The sequence below is a fragment of the Vidua macroura genome, chromosome 1 (genome assembly GCF_024509145.1).
Source record: "Vidua macroura isolate BioBank_ID:100142 chromosome 1, ASM2450914v1, whole genome shotgun sequence".
NCBI lineage: Eukaryota > Metazoa > Chordata > Aves > Passeriformes > Viduidae > Vidua > Vidua macroura.
Window position 1 is genome coordinate 94,093,750 of NC_071571.1, and position 18,746 is coordinate 94,112,495.

Sequence of the window (18,746 nt, forward strand, 5' to 3'; positions counted from 1 at the left end):
CTCGGTCGCGCCCGCTCCTTGCGCAGCGGCCGGGCCGGCGCGGGACCGCGGCGAACGGCGAGTCGGGCAGCAGCGGGGCCGCCCGGCGGGCGGGGCGGGCGGGAAGGCCCAGGAGGAAGGGAAGCGAGGCTGACGTGTCCCACCGGCGCTGCCGGGCTGCGCATGCGACGCCGCGGCAGCGGCCATGGAGGAGGCGGAGGAGGCGGGAGCAGCGGGCCCGTCCGTGCTGTTCCTGCACCCGGACCTGGGCCTGGGCGGCGCGGAGCGGCTGGTGGTGGACGCGGCGCTGGCGCTGCGGGCGCGGGGCTGCCGGGTGCAGATCTGGACGGCGCACTACGACCCCGGGCGCTGCTTCGCGGAGACGCGCGGGCTGGCGGTGCGGCGGGCGGGCGGCTGGCTCCCGCGCAGCCTGTGCGGCCGCGGGCACGCCCTGTGCGCCGCCCTGCGCATGGCCTTCGTGGCGCTCTACGTGCTGCTGCTCAGCGGAGAGACCTTCGACGCCTTCGTGTGCGACCAGGTGCGGGCATGGGCATGGGCATGGGCAAGGGCAAGGGAGCGCCGCTGCCGCTGGCCCGACTGGATGCGGGGATGCTGGTGGGCTGCTCTTCACAGAATCACAGAATTGTTAGGGTTGGAAGGGGCGTCTGGTGATAATCTACTCCAAACCCCCTGCAAAAGCAGGGTCACCTACAGCAGGTGGTGCAGGAACGCGTCCAGATGGGTTTGGAGTGTCTCCAGAGAGGGAGACTCCACGACCTCCCTGGGCAGCCTGTTCCAGTGTTCTGCCACCCTCAATGTAAAGAAGTTCTTCATTTGGATGTAGAAGTTCTCGTGTTTCAGTTTCTGGCCACTGCTCTTCGTCCTGTCACTGGGCACCTCTAAAGAGTCTGGCAGGATCCTCTTGAGTTGAGATCCACCTTTGAGATATTTACATGAATTATTAAGATGCCCTGCTAGTCTTCTCTTCTCTAGACTAAACTGGCCCAGTTCCTGCAGTCTCTCATAAGAGACATACTCCAGAATCCTGGAGTATCAAATCCCCATGAAATTGGATTCATTATTGGGTGTGCAGTAAGCCAGTAATAACACACTCAAGAGAGAGACATCGATTGTTCATTCCAGAGCTGTGCAAGCCTGGCTGCTCCACGGTGTTGCACAAATTAAGGACACCCCATCAGACTTTCTGTGCCATCTCTTATACACAGAAATTCAAAGTTGGTAACAATCCAAATTCAGCCTCTCATAATATTATGATTGGTTAATAGTTTCCAGAGAACGGCAGTGAAGGTGGAGGAGGGTCTGGAGCTCAAGTCTTATGACAAGTGGCTGAGGGAGCTGGGATGTTTAGCTGGGAGAAAAGGAGGTTCAGGGGGACCTTATCGCCCTCTACAACTGCCTGAAAGGATGTTCTAGCAGGTGGGGATTGGTGTCCCTGACAGCTAGTGACAGGATGAAAGAACATAGTTCTGCATTAGGCTGCACCAGGGGAGACTTAGCTTGGACATTAGGAAGAATTTCTTTAGAGAGGTGATTATACACTGAAATGGACTGCCCAAGGAGGTGATGGAGTCACCGGTCCTGGGTATATTTAAGGAAAGACTTAATGTGGCCCTTTATGCCATGGTCTAGTTGACACAGTGGTATTGGGTCATCACTGGGATTTGGTGATCTCTTTTCCAACCTTATTGATTCTGTGATTCCATACAAGTTACATATCCTCAGTTAACTTCTACATTTGCTCAGGGAAATGCTTAACCTTCACTTAAACAGGTCTTTCTGACCCATAGATGTGGTTTTTTTTGCGTTATAATGAACATAGTTTAGCTATAGGATATATGGACCTTGAGTATTTTGCAAAGTTAGCAGTGTATACATAGACATAAATCCACATCTTGATTTACTACATCTTTAAGGCTTGTTAAATGCCAGGATGTCATTGACTAAGGGATGCTAGCTGCTGACAGTTCCACTGATGAGGTCTTCTTTCTTGCTGATTAGTCTTGAAAGTATACAAAGGTCTTACATCAAAGAACATCCTGACTTTAGATAATCTTGACCTATTCCACATTTGGCAATTTACCTCTTACATTCTGGGGCAGCTGGAGGGAGAGGATGCCACTGCTGCTTGGACTCTGCTCCCAGCACTCTGGGTAGTGGGAGAAGGACATGCTTGGAGAAGTCTTGGCGCTTGATGGGACCTTGGTGAGGAGCTCGGAGAAATTATAGGGCCACAAGAGGTCCTGGATGAGGGAGTACAACTTAATGTGCTTGTGTGGGGGAGAAGGAAAAGGCATTTGGCTTACAAAGCAGCGGCTCTCAGAGCATGGCTTTGAAATCACATGTGCACACTGGTGGCACTGACACAATTAACCTCTCCTCTTGTCCTGTCTCTGGTTGCACTAGGTGTCTGCCTGCATTCCTGTACTTAGACTGGCCAGAACCCGTAAGAAGGTTTTGTTTTACTGTCACTTTCCCGATCAACTTCTGACCAAGAGAGAATCTTTCCTGAAGCGCCTCTACAGACTGCCACTCGACTGGCTGGAAGAGTACACGACTGGCATGGCAGACTGTATCGTTGTGAACAGCAAGTTCACTGCCAGCGTGTTCAAAGACACATTTAAGTCCCTGTCACACATAAAACCAGATGTCCTCTACCCATCGCTCAACATCGGTAGCTTTGAAGAAATTGTTCCTGCAGACATAGCTGATCTGATACCGAAAAAGAAAAAGTTCTTGTTCCTTTCCATTAATAGGTATGAGAGAAAAAAGAATCTGGCATTGGCTCTCGAAGCTTTGCACGAACTTCGAGGGAGACTTGATTCTCATGAGTGGGATGAAGTTCACCTGGTTATGGCAGGTGGTTATGATAAGAGAGTTCTGGAAAATGTGGAGCACTATGAAGAGCTGAGGAGACTCGCAGCCAAACTTGATGTTAATGATCATGTGACTTTTCTGAGATCATTCTCAGATGAACAGAAAATCTCTCTTTTTAGTAATTCTGTGTGTGTGCTTTATACACCAAGCAATGAACATTTTGGCATTGTCCCTTTGGAGGCAATGTATATGAGATGTCCAGTTATAGCAGTTAATTCAGGTGGTCCTTTAGAATCAATCGCACATAATGTTACAGGATTTTTGTGTGATCCTCTGCCAACACAATTTGCTGATGCCATGGAAAAAATTGTGAGAGATCCTCTCTTAAAGGACACAATGGGAGCAGCTGGGAGAGTGAGAGTTATGGAAAAATTTTCTTCAGAAGCTTTCTCAGAACAGCTGTACCAATACATACGCAGATTAACAGAATAAAATTATATTCCTATGTTATATTTAAAAATATTGTGTCTTTCATTTATGTAGGGAACTAGTATTCATTGTGACTAATGAAGAACTAGGGATAGCTGAACGTTCTTGTTTTGCTTCTTGTGCTGCCTTATGTCACTTGACACATAGAAGAAGCAAAACATGTCCCACTGTGTCATTGGAAGGTTAAAATTTTCATGTAGTACACTGATCTGCCATTGCAGGAGTTCTTTTGTGTACTGTGCCTTGGAAAAAATGCAAAGTTTAATGGCAGTAATTTACTAGGAAAATTACTGCATGTTTTATTTAATACTGTATGGAATGGCTGATTCAACTTATAAAATTTGGATTTGTCCAGATAAGACACACACAGCCTTATTTTTATGTATTTAAAATGGTCACCAGTAATTTGTAAGTAAAAGGGCCATCTCAGCTAACTATGGAGAGAATTGCACAACCAACTGCATGTTTCAAAAACCCAGCAGTGTTAGGAATATGAATGGTATGGATTTTAAATGATTGTGCTTGTCCAATTGCATTGTGTAGTCACACTGGGTGTCAGAAAAGCATACAGGTGTGTGAGCAAGGGGAAGTGACACTTGAATAGCACCAAGGATATCAGACTACCTCAGGCAAAAAGGTTAGTGCTGAAAACTATGTTTGTTCATTACCTGCAATGCTTGAAGACATAATTTTACTTTGGGAATTTCTGGTTTGTAGATACTTAAATGATTTTCTCTATATTTAGCATTTCATTTTAAATGACGCCACACTTTTAGAAAAGGTCTTAATCTGGACCAGGCAATAAAGACATTTTATTCTGTCTAATTTAGTGGTAACTTTATGTTTTCCTAATGCAGTGAGTGCACACATGACAGTACTGTGATTTTTTTTTCCAAGCTGGTCTGGAGAAAGGAATATATTTTTTGTTCATCTACCTCTCTTGGCACATCTTTATTAGTTGGTGGTTCTGTTTGTTATAACACACATAGTCCACACAATTGAATTTTAAGTGTGAAAATAGATTCAGTGAAATTCTGTGTTACTTATAAAATACAATTTGTACTGTGGTATGAAATGTAATTTGTAGTCTGAATTCTGCAATTTCTATTTAAGATAGTTTCAGGCATTTCCACATTAGTACTTCACAAAAGAGAGACCATTCTTTTTGTTGCTTAGGACCAAAACCAACGTCTCAATATACTTATAAGGCTTTTATTTGAAGTAAAACAAACAAAAATCAAAGTCTGTCATTGTCTTTAATCAAGAAGTTGGAACACTCTAATTTTTGTTATGGAGTGAGAGTGGATGGTTTCACAGCCCCTGTTTCCTACATTTCTATTCAATCATAAAAACTGGCAAGCCTAAATCTATATTCTTTCTAGCCTGCTCCTGCATTTCTACTCCATTCCCACCCGTAAAAGTTTTCCTAAATCTTTGTGCAACTTTTTCATCGTGGGTGTGGCAATGGATGAGTGAAGGACCAGAAGAGATGGTGAAAACTATCCGTGGTCAGATAAACACCCTTGAGACATGCTTGGCCTCGGTTTTAAGTTCCATTTAGAAGGTACAAGGTGGTTGGGGCCAATTCCTGCTTGCTTAGTCTGTGTTATATTCTCTCTCAGTTGTGCTGGAGTTAACCTGGAGCCTTAAGAGACACTGGTGCACACTTGCCAGCATAGCTGCAGGAGTAGCTCTGTTTCTGCTCCAGCCTTGGCCTCCAGCCCTTTCCTGAGCTGTGTTGCTGGCAGGCATGTGCCTAGTCCTATATCCTGCAGCTTCTGTTCACTGAATTTCATGGATTCCACTTGGACCTGACCTGCCATCTCACATTTACCTGGTGATTGCTGTGACTGTCAACAGCTGCTCCTGTCACCAGGCTGCCTCGCTTGGGTACTGTGCCCTGGTTGGTGCGGTCACTGTCCCGTGATGTTATCTCCCCTGGCTTTTCACTGCCATCCCTTGCAGAGCAGCCCCAGTCCTGCTGCTTCATGGCAGGTTGGACCACCTCAAGGCTGAGGCTGACTGCATGGAGCCTGGCCTTCAGGCTCCCCATCAGCTGCAGATTAGGCTCAGATTGTTGCGGGAAGCTGTGCTCAATATATAGAAGTGTGGCAGAGCACTACAGGCTGCTTCAAGATCTCTTGCTTTCCATCTGGAGAAACCTGATCTAGCAAGAGATATCCCTGCCCCTTGAAGGAAGGTTAGACAACATGGTCTTTAACGGTCCCTTCCAACTCAAACCTTTCTGTGGTTTTATGGTCTTCCAGAACCATTCAGTGGGGACTGCACAACCATATTAGGATTTATTAGTTAGCTATGGCTAATCTTCGCAGCCTATCCAGGAACTATGTATCCCAAGGGCCACTAGATGATCAGCAATAGTAATATCCCAGAGCAATGTGGATTGTGACTGTGTGGAAGACAGTGGCCATGGGGTCCAAAAGCAGGTGACTTAGTTCATTTAAACAGTTTTCGAAGGGACCACAACTGCAGTGGCCAAGCACTGGAGTGCTGGAGCTCCATCACAGGAAGTAATTGGCCAATAAATACACAAATCCTTTGACTCTGGAAACTGGATGTGAAAAGCAAGCTCCTTTAAAGTCTATGTCTGTCTGTGACCCTCAAAATGAGATGTTAGGACTGGCCTGTGGAGGCTCTCAGTTCAGTCAAAGAGAGAACAGAGAGAATTCTCTCAGGCTTCAGCCTGGGAAAGTTAGGAGAAAGAATTCAAACAGTTATTATCTCTGTTCATGTGTTGTGCCCATGTGAAATGTGTTCTGAAGATTGTTTACCCAAGGTGATTGCTTGATTGGATTCTGTTGATGGTGTTTGGATTCAATGACCAATCAGATCCACAGCTGTGTCGAGACTCTCAGGAGAGAGGGTCGTGAGTTTTGGAGTTAGTGAGACCTCTTGCTACTTGTAATATAGTGTAATAGAAGTATAATATAATATGCTATAAGATGATATAATAATAAAGCAATTGATCAGCCTTCTGAATAATGGAGTCAATGCTAATTATTACCTGGCTGGGGGCCTGCAGCAGCACTGGCCTACCCCAGAGCTTGGGCCAGTCTATCGGTTATATTCTGGTGGTAGGCCAGCACCACTGTTGGTTCTTCTGCTGCCTCAAGAATGCCTCCTCAGAGGCAGCTTGGATTGCTAGGACTTGTTTGTCTCAGATGGAAGATTCCTATTTGTGGGAGTGATCCATCTAAAGAAAAAGACACGGGGGCATGGCTTCTGCTTTGGGCTTGATTGTGAGACAGTATAACCCCTATGGCTCAGAGATATCTGCTTCCATAGCGAAATGCCAGCCAAGACTTTGGCAGGACAGTAAGGTGGGATGTGGGAATAACTCTTTCTGTTCCTCAGGAGCTTCGTGTGCTTCTCATGTCCATAGGAAGTGAGGTCCCTTCCAAGTAGGTACCACTAGAAGAGCCATGATACTGGAAAAGCCTGTTTTGATTCATCAGAAGAAGCTGGTAAACTCTAAGAAGCACTGCACTTCCTGCATGCTAGAAGGGAATGAGCAGAAAAGTCCTTTCTGAACCAGATACAGACACTACAAGGATCTTGTGGTACTGTTTGGTCTCTCCTGTGCTCTGACCACCTTCCATGGTTCTGCACATTGTGTGCTGCACAGTCTGCTTGATAACTGTGTAGTGGTATTCTCAGCATGTTCATGTTCTCCAGCACTCAACAGGCACACAGGCTATGCCAGGGATGTCCTAAGTCACTTCCAGCAGTGGTGACTCCACGTCAAACCGTAGAAATCAGCTCTTTTCAACAACATGGGGTGGAGTTCCTGGCATGCCTGGTGGACCCTGACTACTGACATGTTGATCCCAGATAGGTTGAAGCCACCTTAAAATGACAGGCTCCTGTGAAGGGTCAGAAGGCCCCATACTTTTTTTTGACAAAAAATGTGGAATACTGGCAGTGGAGGTAGAGTGTCAGATCAAGAAATTAAATCTGTGATTTCTTAAATGTTTTCAGATTATGCTGTGACTTGTGGATTCATGTTCTCATGAGCCCTGAGGTTGGCTCAGTTGATTAAAGCAGGGTGCTAATAATGCCAAGGTGGTGGGTTTGATCCCTGCATGGGCCATTCACTTAAGAGTTAGACTCAAGGATCTGTGTGGATCTTTTCCTTTCTTTTCACTATTCAGTGACCCTGTAAGGCTATTTTTCTGTTCTCTTGAGCATCTCTCTCTTTATCTAGTCTCATACTGCCATGGAATCATGGAGTGGTTAGGGTTTGAAGAGATATTAAAGATCATCTTGCTCCAACCACTCTGCCATGGGCAGAGTCACCCACCACCACACCAAAATTGGTTTCTCAAAGCTCCATCCAACCTAGTCTTTCCCTGCTGCTGTTTTAAAGACCCATACAAGAAAAAGTTTTAGGTTTACAGAAGAAAGAGACTTATCATTTCAGAAGTGCAAGCACTCAGTTCCTTATTGTAGCTTTGTTTCCTCTCTACTTCCTCTCCTCATTTTTGGAAATCCAACAAGAATTTTGATTAGGGACATAGAATCCAGGATGGTTTTTGTCACTGACAAGCTTCCTGTCAATTAAATGGAAGCGGGTCCATCACGAGAGGACAGTAAACACCCCCATATTTTACAAGTCAGCATGTTCTAGGGTATATCAAGTACATTTTATTGCGCTGTCTCTTGACCAACACAATATGAGAAAACAAGGCTGGCCAGTGTCAAGTTTCCAAAAAGGCAGGTTTTTAAAGTTATTTTTTGTACCTGTTTTGAACCTGTTTCAGAAATCCATACTTTTCCCTCTCTTCTCCTTTAAATAAATAAATTATTTGTGAGAGTTTTCTTTAAATCAAATTGCATATGCCTTGTGCAATCTGTTGTCAGAAGAAATATTAAATATTGGACTAGTATTATTAAATAAGTTATCATTAGTCTACAAGAAAATGAAAGATTTAAATTCATATTCCACCAGTGTGGTGTGAAGGATAATGCAACAAAAAGAAAATGGCAGCAAGGAGGATCTCTCCTCTCCTCTCCTCTCCTCTCCTCTCCTCTCCTCTCCTCTCCTCTCCTCTCCTCTCCTCTCCTCTCCTCTCCTCTCCTCTCCTCTCCTCTCCTCTCCTCTCCTCTCCTCTCCTCTCCTCTCCTCTCCTCTCCTCTCCTCTCCTCTCCTCTCCTCTCCTCTCCTCTCCTCTCCTCTCCTCTCCTCTCCTCTCCTCTCCTCTCCTCTCCTCTCCTCTCCTCTCCTCTCCTCTCCTCTCCTCTCCTCTCCTCTCCTCTCCTCTCCTCTCCTCTCCTCTCCTCTCCTCTCCTCTCCTCTCCTCTCCTCTCCTCTCCTCTCCTCTCCTCTCCTCTCCTCTCCTCTCCTCTCCTCTCCTCTCCTCTCCTCTCCTCTCCTCTCCTCTTTTGCATATCCTGCTACCTTCTCTTAAACCCCAAATGAATAAAAAGAAGCCAAATAAAGAAGTTGTTTAAAGCATAATTGGAAAAATAAGGGCAGAGTATGTGCAGGGTATTAGGTGTAAGCAAGGAGTGAGGTGATTAGGCTTAAGAGTTTCTCCATTTACCAATACTGTGGATTGGAATGTGCAAAGACAGAGTTCTCTTTCTTCAATTTACATTTAATCTAGTCAATCAGATAGGCCAGAAAAATAATTTAAAATGCATATTTTATACACTCTTGTTCAGATTCTAAAAAGAAGTCTGAAAATTTTGTGATTAAGCCAGTCTGAGCCTGCTGCTTTTTTTTTTCTTTCCCCTCCCCCTTCATTGCTTTTTCTTACAATTTTACACAATATAAAAAATTTATAGATTTTAACATTTGCATGGAGTCTATAAAAGCCTCATGCTACATTATCATATTGGTAAACTTTATTATTTTTTATTATGGCTTTATTCTCTCTCATGGATGAAATAGCTGATATTTTATTTTGAATTGTAATTTATTATACAGTTAGTATCACAGGGGTATTTTTAATGAAACTATAGCTGTAGAATACTGAAAAAATATAGTATTAAGGAAGGGGTATATTCAATAACATGAATGTTAACACTAACAGTAGAGAAGGAAAGGCATTTTAATTAGTTATCCTTATCTGCTTTTATGGTGAAAGTAGAATGTGTGACCCAAAAGGAAATAAATTAGGGGTTACTCTCTATTGATTTATGGGTGTGCCATTCTTTAGTGCCCATTATTCTATGTACAAGATTAATTTGAGTTAGTTCCAGATTTTTGCACTGTTAGTCATATGAGAAGACCAACAAGTTTCACCTCATGAGCTCTGAGACAGGTCTATTAACCTTATAGTATCTTTATGACTCCAATTTCTGTGCACTGAAAGATAGAAAAGGTGTAATGACTGACAAAATGAAAATAGAAATCATTTGGAGTGGTTTTACATGGAGAAGGGGAGCAAAAGTTGCTCAGTTTAAAAACCCATATGTAAGTTAATCAGTCTTGGGGAAATTGATCTTCAAACAACCTACTTTACAGGCACACACACACATCTTGACTTAATGAACTTTTTCCCTCACAATTATGCACACAACTCCTGCACTGTATAGCCGGCTTTGTGAAAGACAAAAATCTTGTCTGATTTACTCTTTTAAACGTGGCCTAGGATTAGCCCTGTAAGCAAACCTACAGCTGAACAAGGTGCTGTGTGCAGTACAAACCTCATAGCGATTGGCTGCAGGAAGAGATCCTGACCACCACCTCCTGCAGGAACACAGGACAAGAGGACAGAGAACTGTGGAAGCATGAAACCTGCCTGGAACCTGGTTCCCACTGGGACCTCTCTTTTAGCACCTGGCGAGAGACAGAGCATTTACTTCCTTCATCTCTCTTTTAATCCCTGTTTTCTTAACAAACTGAAAGTCAAGAAGCCTAACGTGACAAAGGACATCTTGGTGGGACCTAGTGATGAGTCTGGCAGGGCATTTGATGCCCCACCAAGGTGAGAGAGGTCCAAGCAGAGTTCCTACAAGAGCAGTGCAGAACATGAAGTGTCCCCACTGAATGAAGCGGGGGCTCAGCAGTGGTCAGAGAGAATGAAACCATGTTGGTGCTGACAAAGGAAATATCATTCAAATAGGTCAGGGAGAAATCCAGGGCAACCTCCATTCCCAGATGCCTCAGTTTCTCTCCCATCAAACCTTTCTCTTACCTCTCCCAAGTGTCTGGATTCAGTCAGCATAGAGTGCCCAGGGAGCAGGAAAGACTGTTTGGTCACTAAGGAACAGGGAGTTGGAGCCATGTGCCATGAAGAGGGCATCCCACAGTGTCCAGGCAAGGTAAGCAGAGCAGACCTGGAGATGTGTGAGTCACAGATCATAGCTGTTGCCCAGCTCTGAACTTAGCAGAAACGAAACCAGAAAGTAGCCTTTGCTCCGGGTAAATGACTATCAGCTGGGTGAATGCACTGCCAGGGGAACTGTTGGTTTTATTGGTTTAATAAAAACAATACATGTACACCAGCACAACTCAGTGTGGATTATAACATGAAAACAACAAAAATGATTGTCCAAATACAGTAATTGCTTAGAAAGTCCATCAATACTTGCAATTAGGAGCTGGAAACTATATTAGCACACAAATAATACCAGACATAAGCATTTGCTTTTGGACAGATCCTGCTGAAAACAGAACATAAATCTAATCTGATTCTTGATCCATATTTGGACCTCTTCTGTTCTTTGGCAGAATCCCAAACCATGGAAAAATTAATCAAGAGACCACCCACAGAGCATATAGAGTGCTTGAAGGACATGAAAATAGACAACTCTCTTCCTGAAACAGTTCCTGTCTGAGGAAAAATGTATGCATTGACATAAAAAGCAATATACAAAGAGAATTCTGCCAAAAAGGGATATTCCATTCATCCAGTGTCTGATTTAACAATACTTAAAGGAGAGGATGCTTTGTCACCTATTCCAGCAGCATCTAGTTTTCTGCATAGAAGTATTCTTCTAACACTTTAGTGGTAATTCAAGACAAGAAATTGGCACTTTTCACTTAAGATACCAATTTGTGATTTACTGTGAATAAAATCTTCATCTATGAATTTTTAATCACTAAAGCTATATGTAAGTTCACTACAGGTGAGAGGGTAAAATTCCCCATCTTGTATTCCTGTTACATTTCATAAATAATCTGGGATGCTCAAGCCTCAAAGTACTTTCTCTATACATGAACCCACTGTGGAGAGCTGACCTTTTGAGTGAGAGAGGTCCAGTCCAGGCTGTCCTCCATGGGGATAAAGATGCTCACAGTAAGGTTGCCTTCTGCCTATATATTCTTAAAGACAAGTCAGTTTCTAGAGCTTGAGGGTTATGGGGTTGTTAGTGAGACATTTCTGGAGGCTGAAGTAAATATCAATTAGAATTAAATTTGCAGTATTCTCTGCAGTGAGTAGGGGAACTTAAAATTTTGTAATTGCTTTGGACTTGCAGAAGAATTGTTCAGAAGAGAGGGAAAAGTACTCTAAACCCAAGCTGTTACTGTGCTGAAAGCAGCCACACCTCAAGTCCAGAAAGGTTATATCGACATTGATATCTTGTGTTTGCTGTGTCTTCCACTCCCTGTCCCCTTGTGCAATACTTTGGACAAGAGGACAGGGAGTGCAAGTTTGCTTTTATGGGATTTCGTTTCCTCAATCTCTTCACCTCTGTACTTTACCTCTGTACTGTTAATTGTGATACAAGAGACACCTTCCTGTTACGAAATAATCAGGAATCTGTTCTCATCTCTGTTTCTTCCTAGAATGGCCTTCGTGGTCAGCATGTGCAAGAAGAAAGGAGCAGAAGTTGCTGCCTGTTGTGATTAATGCTTTGTGTAATTGTATGTGGCATTGAGATGCTGTTCTCTTATGAGCGTGTGAAAGCCCTACAGAAGAGTGAAAGAAAGATTAAATCTGCAATATGATGTGTTCCGTGAGACCTCTTCCAATGACCATGGTATGAATTGGGAAAAAAAGATCCCTGGTGATCACATGCCAGTATTCAGTCACCTCAATATTACAGCTGCTTGGATGGAAACTCCTCTGGATAATAAGCAGATGATAGACAGGAAGATCAACTCCTTTTACAACTTAATTCAAATCTCCTCTCTCTTGCCTGCAGGATTCATCTAGTTTTAGCCTTTCTCCTTTAAGAATCCTTTTATATCAGATTCTCTCACTCAGGCAAAGATCAAGGTCATTTACAATGGCAATACAAAGTTGATTAAAACAAATAACAAAGACTTTAGTTTCAGCAAGTTAAAAAAAAACCTTAAGAGCATTAAATGGACAAAGCTAAGACAGGATCTAAGTCTGATCTATTCCAACAGTAGGTTTCATGTTTTTCCTTTCCATAGGACTCTACATCTTTGCTCCACCGCAGTGATTCTGGGTTCAAAATTCATCTTAGAACTGTGCTCTTAAACACTGATGCATGAAAGGGCCAAGCAATTGATTCCCAATGTTCGTGTAAAATGACAGGCTACACCACGCTCACTTCAGGCCTTTACAAGGTGAGCATAGTAACTAAGTTCACATTTGAAACTCTCACCTCCCCAAAATACTCAAATTGGCCATTTTACTGTGCTTGGTGCTGGTATTGGTGGACAGGGACAAGAAGGATAAAACTGGTTTTTCAGCTTTGAAATGTTGTTTTTATTCCTTCCCTAACAGACTCCCTTTGCTAATTGCAAAGAATATTTCAACCCCTACAGAGGAAAAGAGCAGGAGAAATGGATGGGGGTGGGCCTACAGCCAGAAAGTTATCCATAGATTTTCAGACGACATCTCATTTAAGCTGATGAAACTCACTTTCACATGAGTTGTGACATAACCATGGCAGGAACTGACAAGTGTCAAAATCTTGCGGAACAAATAAGATTTCAACTCCTATTCCTCTGTACCAAAGAAGAGCCAGCAAATGCTATACATTTATTCTGCTTTTTCCAATGGCACTAACTCCTCTCAGCAGCTTCACTGACACTCTGAAAGCATGTCCAATTCTCTCGTTTACTTAGAATAGCTGCTGATAATTAACCTGCATGGCTTTATGAATATGAACTTTCGTGGCTTTTCCATAGAGACATCTTCCTAAATATCACTCTGCTGTGGGGAATAAAGAGTTACTCGATGCTCTGTCATCAGCACTGGAGATTCTGGGCAGATTCTGGAGCCCAAGAAGCAACCTCAACATTCTAATGGCATACCAGTGTCTTAAGAGAACAAACCAACAAGAGTGGACCTTGGCAGAAAGGAAAAATAATGGTAAGAAAGAGACAGATGTAGGTATAACTAGATCATGGTGTCAAAGTGCAAACAGGGAAATTTCCAGCTTTTGCCCCTTCACAGTCACCTACTGCACTGGAGGATACCGCAACCTCTTTCAACTGATCAGGTCCTGCAGCCTGTTTTTTTCCAGAATTATGTCTACATGAATGATGGAGATAAAATACACTACAGGGTGTCATCCTGGTAGCCCCACTCATCATCACACAGTGCAGACAAGTAGGGGCAGTGAGTGCACCAGGTGGGTCTATACTGCATTAGGAGAAAATGAGAGAGAATTGCTCTTGAAGTTCTGGCACACTTTCAGCTACTTTGCAGTACAGACAAGGCCTGCGACCATAAAAGCCCTGAGATGTGGCCAGCACAGGCTCACACCAGTCTGCTCACTCATCCAAGTAACAAAGACACATACAATTCATCTAGGACAGAATGATCCATCTAGGACTGTTCAACTTACCTGCAGTAAATAGTTTATCCAGTGTCTTATCTGCAGCCACCACAAGCAACAGAAATCTCTTCATTATTTATTGTTAGTACCTCATGATTTGACATTTAATTTAAGTCTTTTCACTGTGTTTTGCCCAGGAGCTTTAGCATTATAAATAGGGAAGCACTTTCTTTCCCATTTAAGAGCTAGCCACAAGGTTTTAGATCTGTTTGATGAACCTTTCCATAAGGCTTGCATCATATTGTCATAAATATGTGATGCTCAGAAGATTTCAGGCTTCTGTGTTATGAGGAAAGTTACCTAATTGCTGAAGGCACTGTTTCTTCAAGGCATTTATCCATGGACAGACATGTTTCTCTAGATACTGTAGAGATTAGGTAGTTTTTTCTTTTGTTTACAGTTGCAAGCTTCTTTATAAACAGCTGGGTGTTTTTTGACAGATTTTATTTTCTCTCTGTTACAAAAGCTTCCGTGGCACTTGGGATACCAGGCATTTTGACACAGGGAGCAGGCAGATTGGCCACAGACAACATACCCATGTTGAGTAGTGCTGATTGCTTTCTTCTACTTGACGTGCTTAGGTGTGGCTGCCAAGAGGATGCACTCCATGATCTTTACAGAGAGGGCTTTCACTGTGTTCTTTTCTTACTGTACTTCATCCTTACTCACGCTGCTTTACCCTTTACAATATCTCAGATGCTGTATTACATTTATTTGTAGCCTCCATTCTCAAACCAGAAGATTAATGCCAAATCCAAACATCCTCCAGATACAAAAACTTTCCAATAAACAGAAAAATAAGAGGTTTCTCTTAATTGAAACAGGCTGTTAAGGCCTAGAAGAATCTAAAAGAAGCAACCACTCATTACTCTTCCAAGGAAGCCTCTCAGTCCTTTTAAGCATGGTTTGAAACCTGTCCATGCATCTTGCAGCTGGAACTGAGAAGTAAATCAGGCCATCTGGTCTTCAGAGCCCTCACCTATGTAATAGATTGACCACTTTGTCATTAATTGCTTTTCAAAGCACCATAAAAGCATTTCCAGCACTTACACTTACATAGGTACTCACGTGTTTGAAACCTCTTTGTCTGTATTAAATGCTTATACTATGCTTATTAACATAATGCCTGAGTAGCATACTTCATATGGCCTCAAAAGTCTCCTGGAAACAGGAAAATAATATCCCCTTCAACTTACAGGCTAGGAGAAGTCCATATATTTTAAGCTCTCTGCATTCAACTTCTGTCTTCGGACAAGACTTGCCCTTTCATTTCTGAAAACAGTACTTTGTTTCTGTCCTTGGACCCTGCAATGCTGACCACAGACACACATCATTGGAGTGCACTCCTTGGATGCAGAAGCTGCAGTCTGGGACATCAGGAAGAGATCTACCAAGTCACGTAAGCCGGTACCATCATGGAATGAATGTCCTCTGGCTTGGACTAGAGATGGTAGGCACTACAGACTTTTTCTTCCTCCTTCCTCTGCCAGCAGCTTCTATGTGGACTGAACCCACCAGGCCTGCCCTAGGATCTGCTGGATCAGGTTCCCTGGCTGAGGAAGCAGCTGCCCCGAGGGACCTGAGCCATTCTGAACTGCTCAGCATTTTCCCTGGAGCACACATTGTTCTTATCCATGTGGATCTGTGAACTAGAAAAAGTGCCCATACTTGCATAGACTTACTTCATGTTTGCAGATTGTGTGTTTGAAATGGCTTTATTAAGGCACCGATTGGTATTTTATTTGAATAGCAGTGAGAACTCAATATTGTTAATAATAGGACTTTGACCATGAATTCTATTGCTTCACATTTTATTTTTCTTTTCAACAAATTTCTTCCAGAAAAACATAATCTTATACTCCTTTAAGAGAGAGGTATAACTTATTAGTGGTTTGTATACTTGGTCTATTATCTTCATGACCCTCCTTCCTAGATTTCAGAAAGACTTAAAATTTTTCCTCAAATCTGTATGTCTTGAAGACTGTATGAACTGATTGAGACTCTTCTCCTTCCCAGCGGCTAGGATAGTCTGTATTCCTGTACTCTGAGGTTTTGTTGGTGTAGCTGTGCATTGGAAGACTGCAACCTCAAGGTCAAATGGAATGCTAACTTGGCAGATGACACAGTTTTGTCCCTTATGTATGCATTTTGTTTTACAGAATAATACATGAAGGAACAATTCATCTTTTCCTCCATTTTCAGGCTCAAAAAATCAAAGACCCTGCTGCTGACATTTATTTGTTAGCTGAAGTAATTTTCCATGTTTCATAAAGTAAGACATTTAAACATAAGGAAAGGATCTGCAGTGCAGGAATAATGGCTTATGTTAAATATCTTTGGAATAAAATTATTATTTATCTCAGAATATTAGCACTGGCTATTCCAGGACATCTTTCAAGTACCGCTGTCCTTAGAGCCTTGAAAATTATGCCTAAGCATCCATTTCAGTCTGTCAAAGGCATGTAGCAGGTCAGGACAGGAAATAAAAGAATCAGTGGGAAGCCAAATGTAATAATGAAGACTTCCTTGAAGGCAGAGAACAAATGGGACATAATTCCATGTCTGAGTGGTACTTCTGCTTCTGGTTCCTGTGGTGCTGCTCTTGAAGGGCTTCACCCTGATCTGGGTGAAGCCTCGCAGCTTGGGTATTCAAGGCAGGACTACTCCCTCTTTTGTAGAGTATGCTTTGAGCAGGGTCACACTTTATATGTTTGGACTATGGAGTAGAGTCTTGGCATAAACTACGACGTCAAGAGTGACTATGCTCTCCAACATAATATTAAGGTCAAAAGCAGAGGTACCACTGTAGGGTATGATTCAGTCAAAGGGAGCTCTGAGGAGCACAGGCTGGAATTTGGATGTGCAAAGTGGACATTAATAAGATTTTTGCCACCTAACTCAATTTAAGCCCTAAACTTACTCTTCCCAGGCTACTTATTCAAAGGCTTTTTTCTGTGTTTCTAGCTGGAAATACTGTAGAATTTCAGCTGATATGAGTTTGCAGTGCACATAGATGGCAAATGTGTTTAGTTCTCTTTTTCATAGCACACAAAATTAAAACTTCCAAAACTTTAATTTTCTGCCTCCAAAAAGTCACCAGTGGACCTTTGTGATTTGTTTCATCTGTAATGCAGGAATGATGATATCTTGCATTTGGCAGATGAAAATGATAATAAAAATCCAAATGAGACACACACAGCCTAATCCTGGAAAAGGATGACATATGAAAATATTATATAACTTACCTGTAAACTTCTTTTTTACTTCGGCTGTGAAACTTCTGGGTCAATCACTTCCCAGTCTTTTCCTAGCTATAGTAAATTTGGCTAGTAGAAGACTGATAAGTTAAAGGAAGTGATTCCTCCCTTTGTTACACACTCATGAGTACTCATCACTACCTTTGAAAGACAGATAAAGACCACACAATAGTTAATATATATTCTAAAAAGAGCTCTAAAAGTTCTTGAGAAGCATTAGTATTTATTTCTGAGAAAAGTGACTGGTTATATGATTAGAGATTCACTAGACACATACCTAAATAAAGTTAGATGGTAAAATCCCTTGAATATCAGAAAAGTGTCCTTACAATCCTCTGATTTTGTAAGCTAATAATACCTTTTTTAGCTACTTATAGCCTAATGGTAGGGTTTTAATAATGAGGGATATGAAGAAGATGAAGCATCTCATTGGAGGTGCATAGATAAAGGACAACAACACACATAATTTGCAGAATTCTGACTAGATACACAGGGGAAAAGAAATCACTGTATGGGTGGTCAAATAATGGACCAAGTTGCACAGAGAAGATGTGGAATCACCATCTGTGGAGATACCTAGAACTTAACCAAGTGTGCCTCTGAGCAAATGACAGGATAATTCCCTGGCTGGACTGGATGATCTCCAGAGCTTCCTTGCAACCTAAATTTCTGTATGATTCTGTGATTATGACTACATAAAGACCACTTTCACATTCACCTGAATCATGTAAAGTCACTGCATGAGCTCATATCAGCCCCTTGATGTCGTAATATCAGTCTTTTGGGGTTCTTTTCTGTTCTTATTTTACACTATGTCCATCCTCACAGTCACTGAGAATTTTTAAATGTAATTTTTATTAAATATAAAGAATTTTTAAAGATAATTGTGTTTGCTGACCTACCCTAAGCATGACACTGGTCATATGTTAAATGTGATTTCATTAACTGTTTTTTTTGTGAGACCTTACCTAATAAGGCTTGATAGCAAGATTGCTATTTTTTTCACAGCAAATGTGGCTTTATAATTAATGAAACTAATGCTACCTGTATTGTGAAGAGTTTTGCCATTTTTTGGCCTATCTAGATGGCCTCTTATTCTGGTGGAGATACTTTGGAAGTGTCTTGGAATATCTGTATCAGTTATAGGCAGCTTGCATGTATTTCTTCTTGGGTGAAATGAAAAATTTAATTATACGAAAAAAATGCAAATTGCTGCCAACTGTGTTAACTGTGAGAGAGTTGCATTATCTTCTAACATAAATTGTCAGTGAATTGAAGAAAAGACGTTTTGGAAGCTGATCTGATTACTGTCAGGGAAAGTGCTCAAACTCAATTGTTGGCAAATGTCCAGTACCCATCACTGAACGATCATCACCTCATCATTCAGTCTTCTCAACTGACATGCAAAACAACATCCAAATATTCATTGCACATCTGTGCTGGACAGATTATGCATTA

General features: G+C 42.3%; 1 protein-coding gene across 1 annotated transcript; it reads left to right on the forward strand.

The window, feature by feature from the left end:
- The first annotated feature begins 38 nt into the window (after window positions 1-38).
- ALG2 (ALG2 alpha-1,3/1,6-mannosyltransferase) lies at window positions 39-4,128 on the forward strand. The gene is made up of 2 exons (XM_053979653.1): window positions 39-517; window positions 2,404-4,128. The coding sequence occupies exons 1-2, from the start codon at window positions 185-187 to the stop codon at window positions 3,304-3,306; spliced, it is 1,236 nt and encodes a 411-aa protein (XP_053835628.1). The 5' UTR covers window positions 39-184; the 3' UTR covers window positions 3,307-4,128.
- The last annotated feature ends 14,618 nt before the right edge of the window (window positions 4,129-18,746 follow it).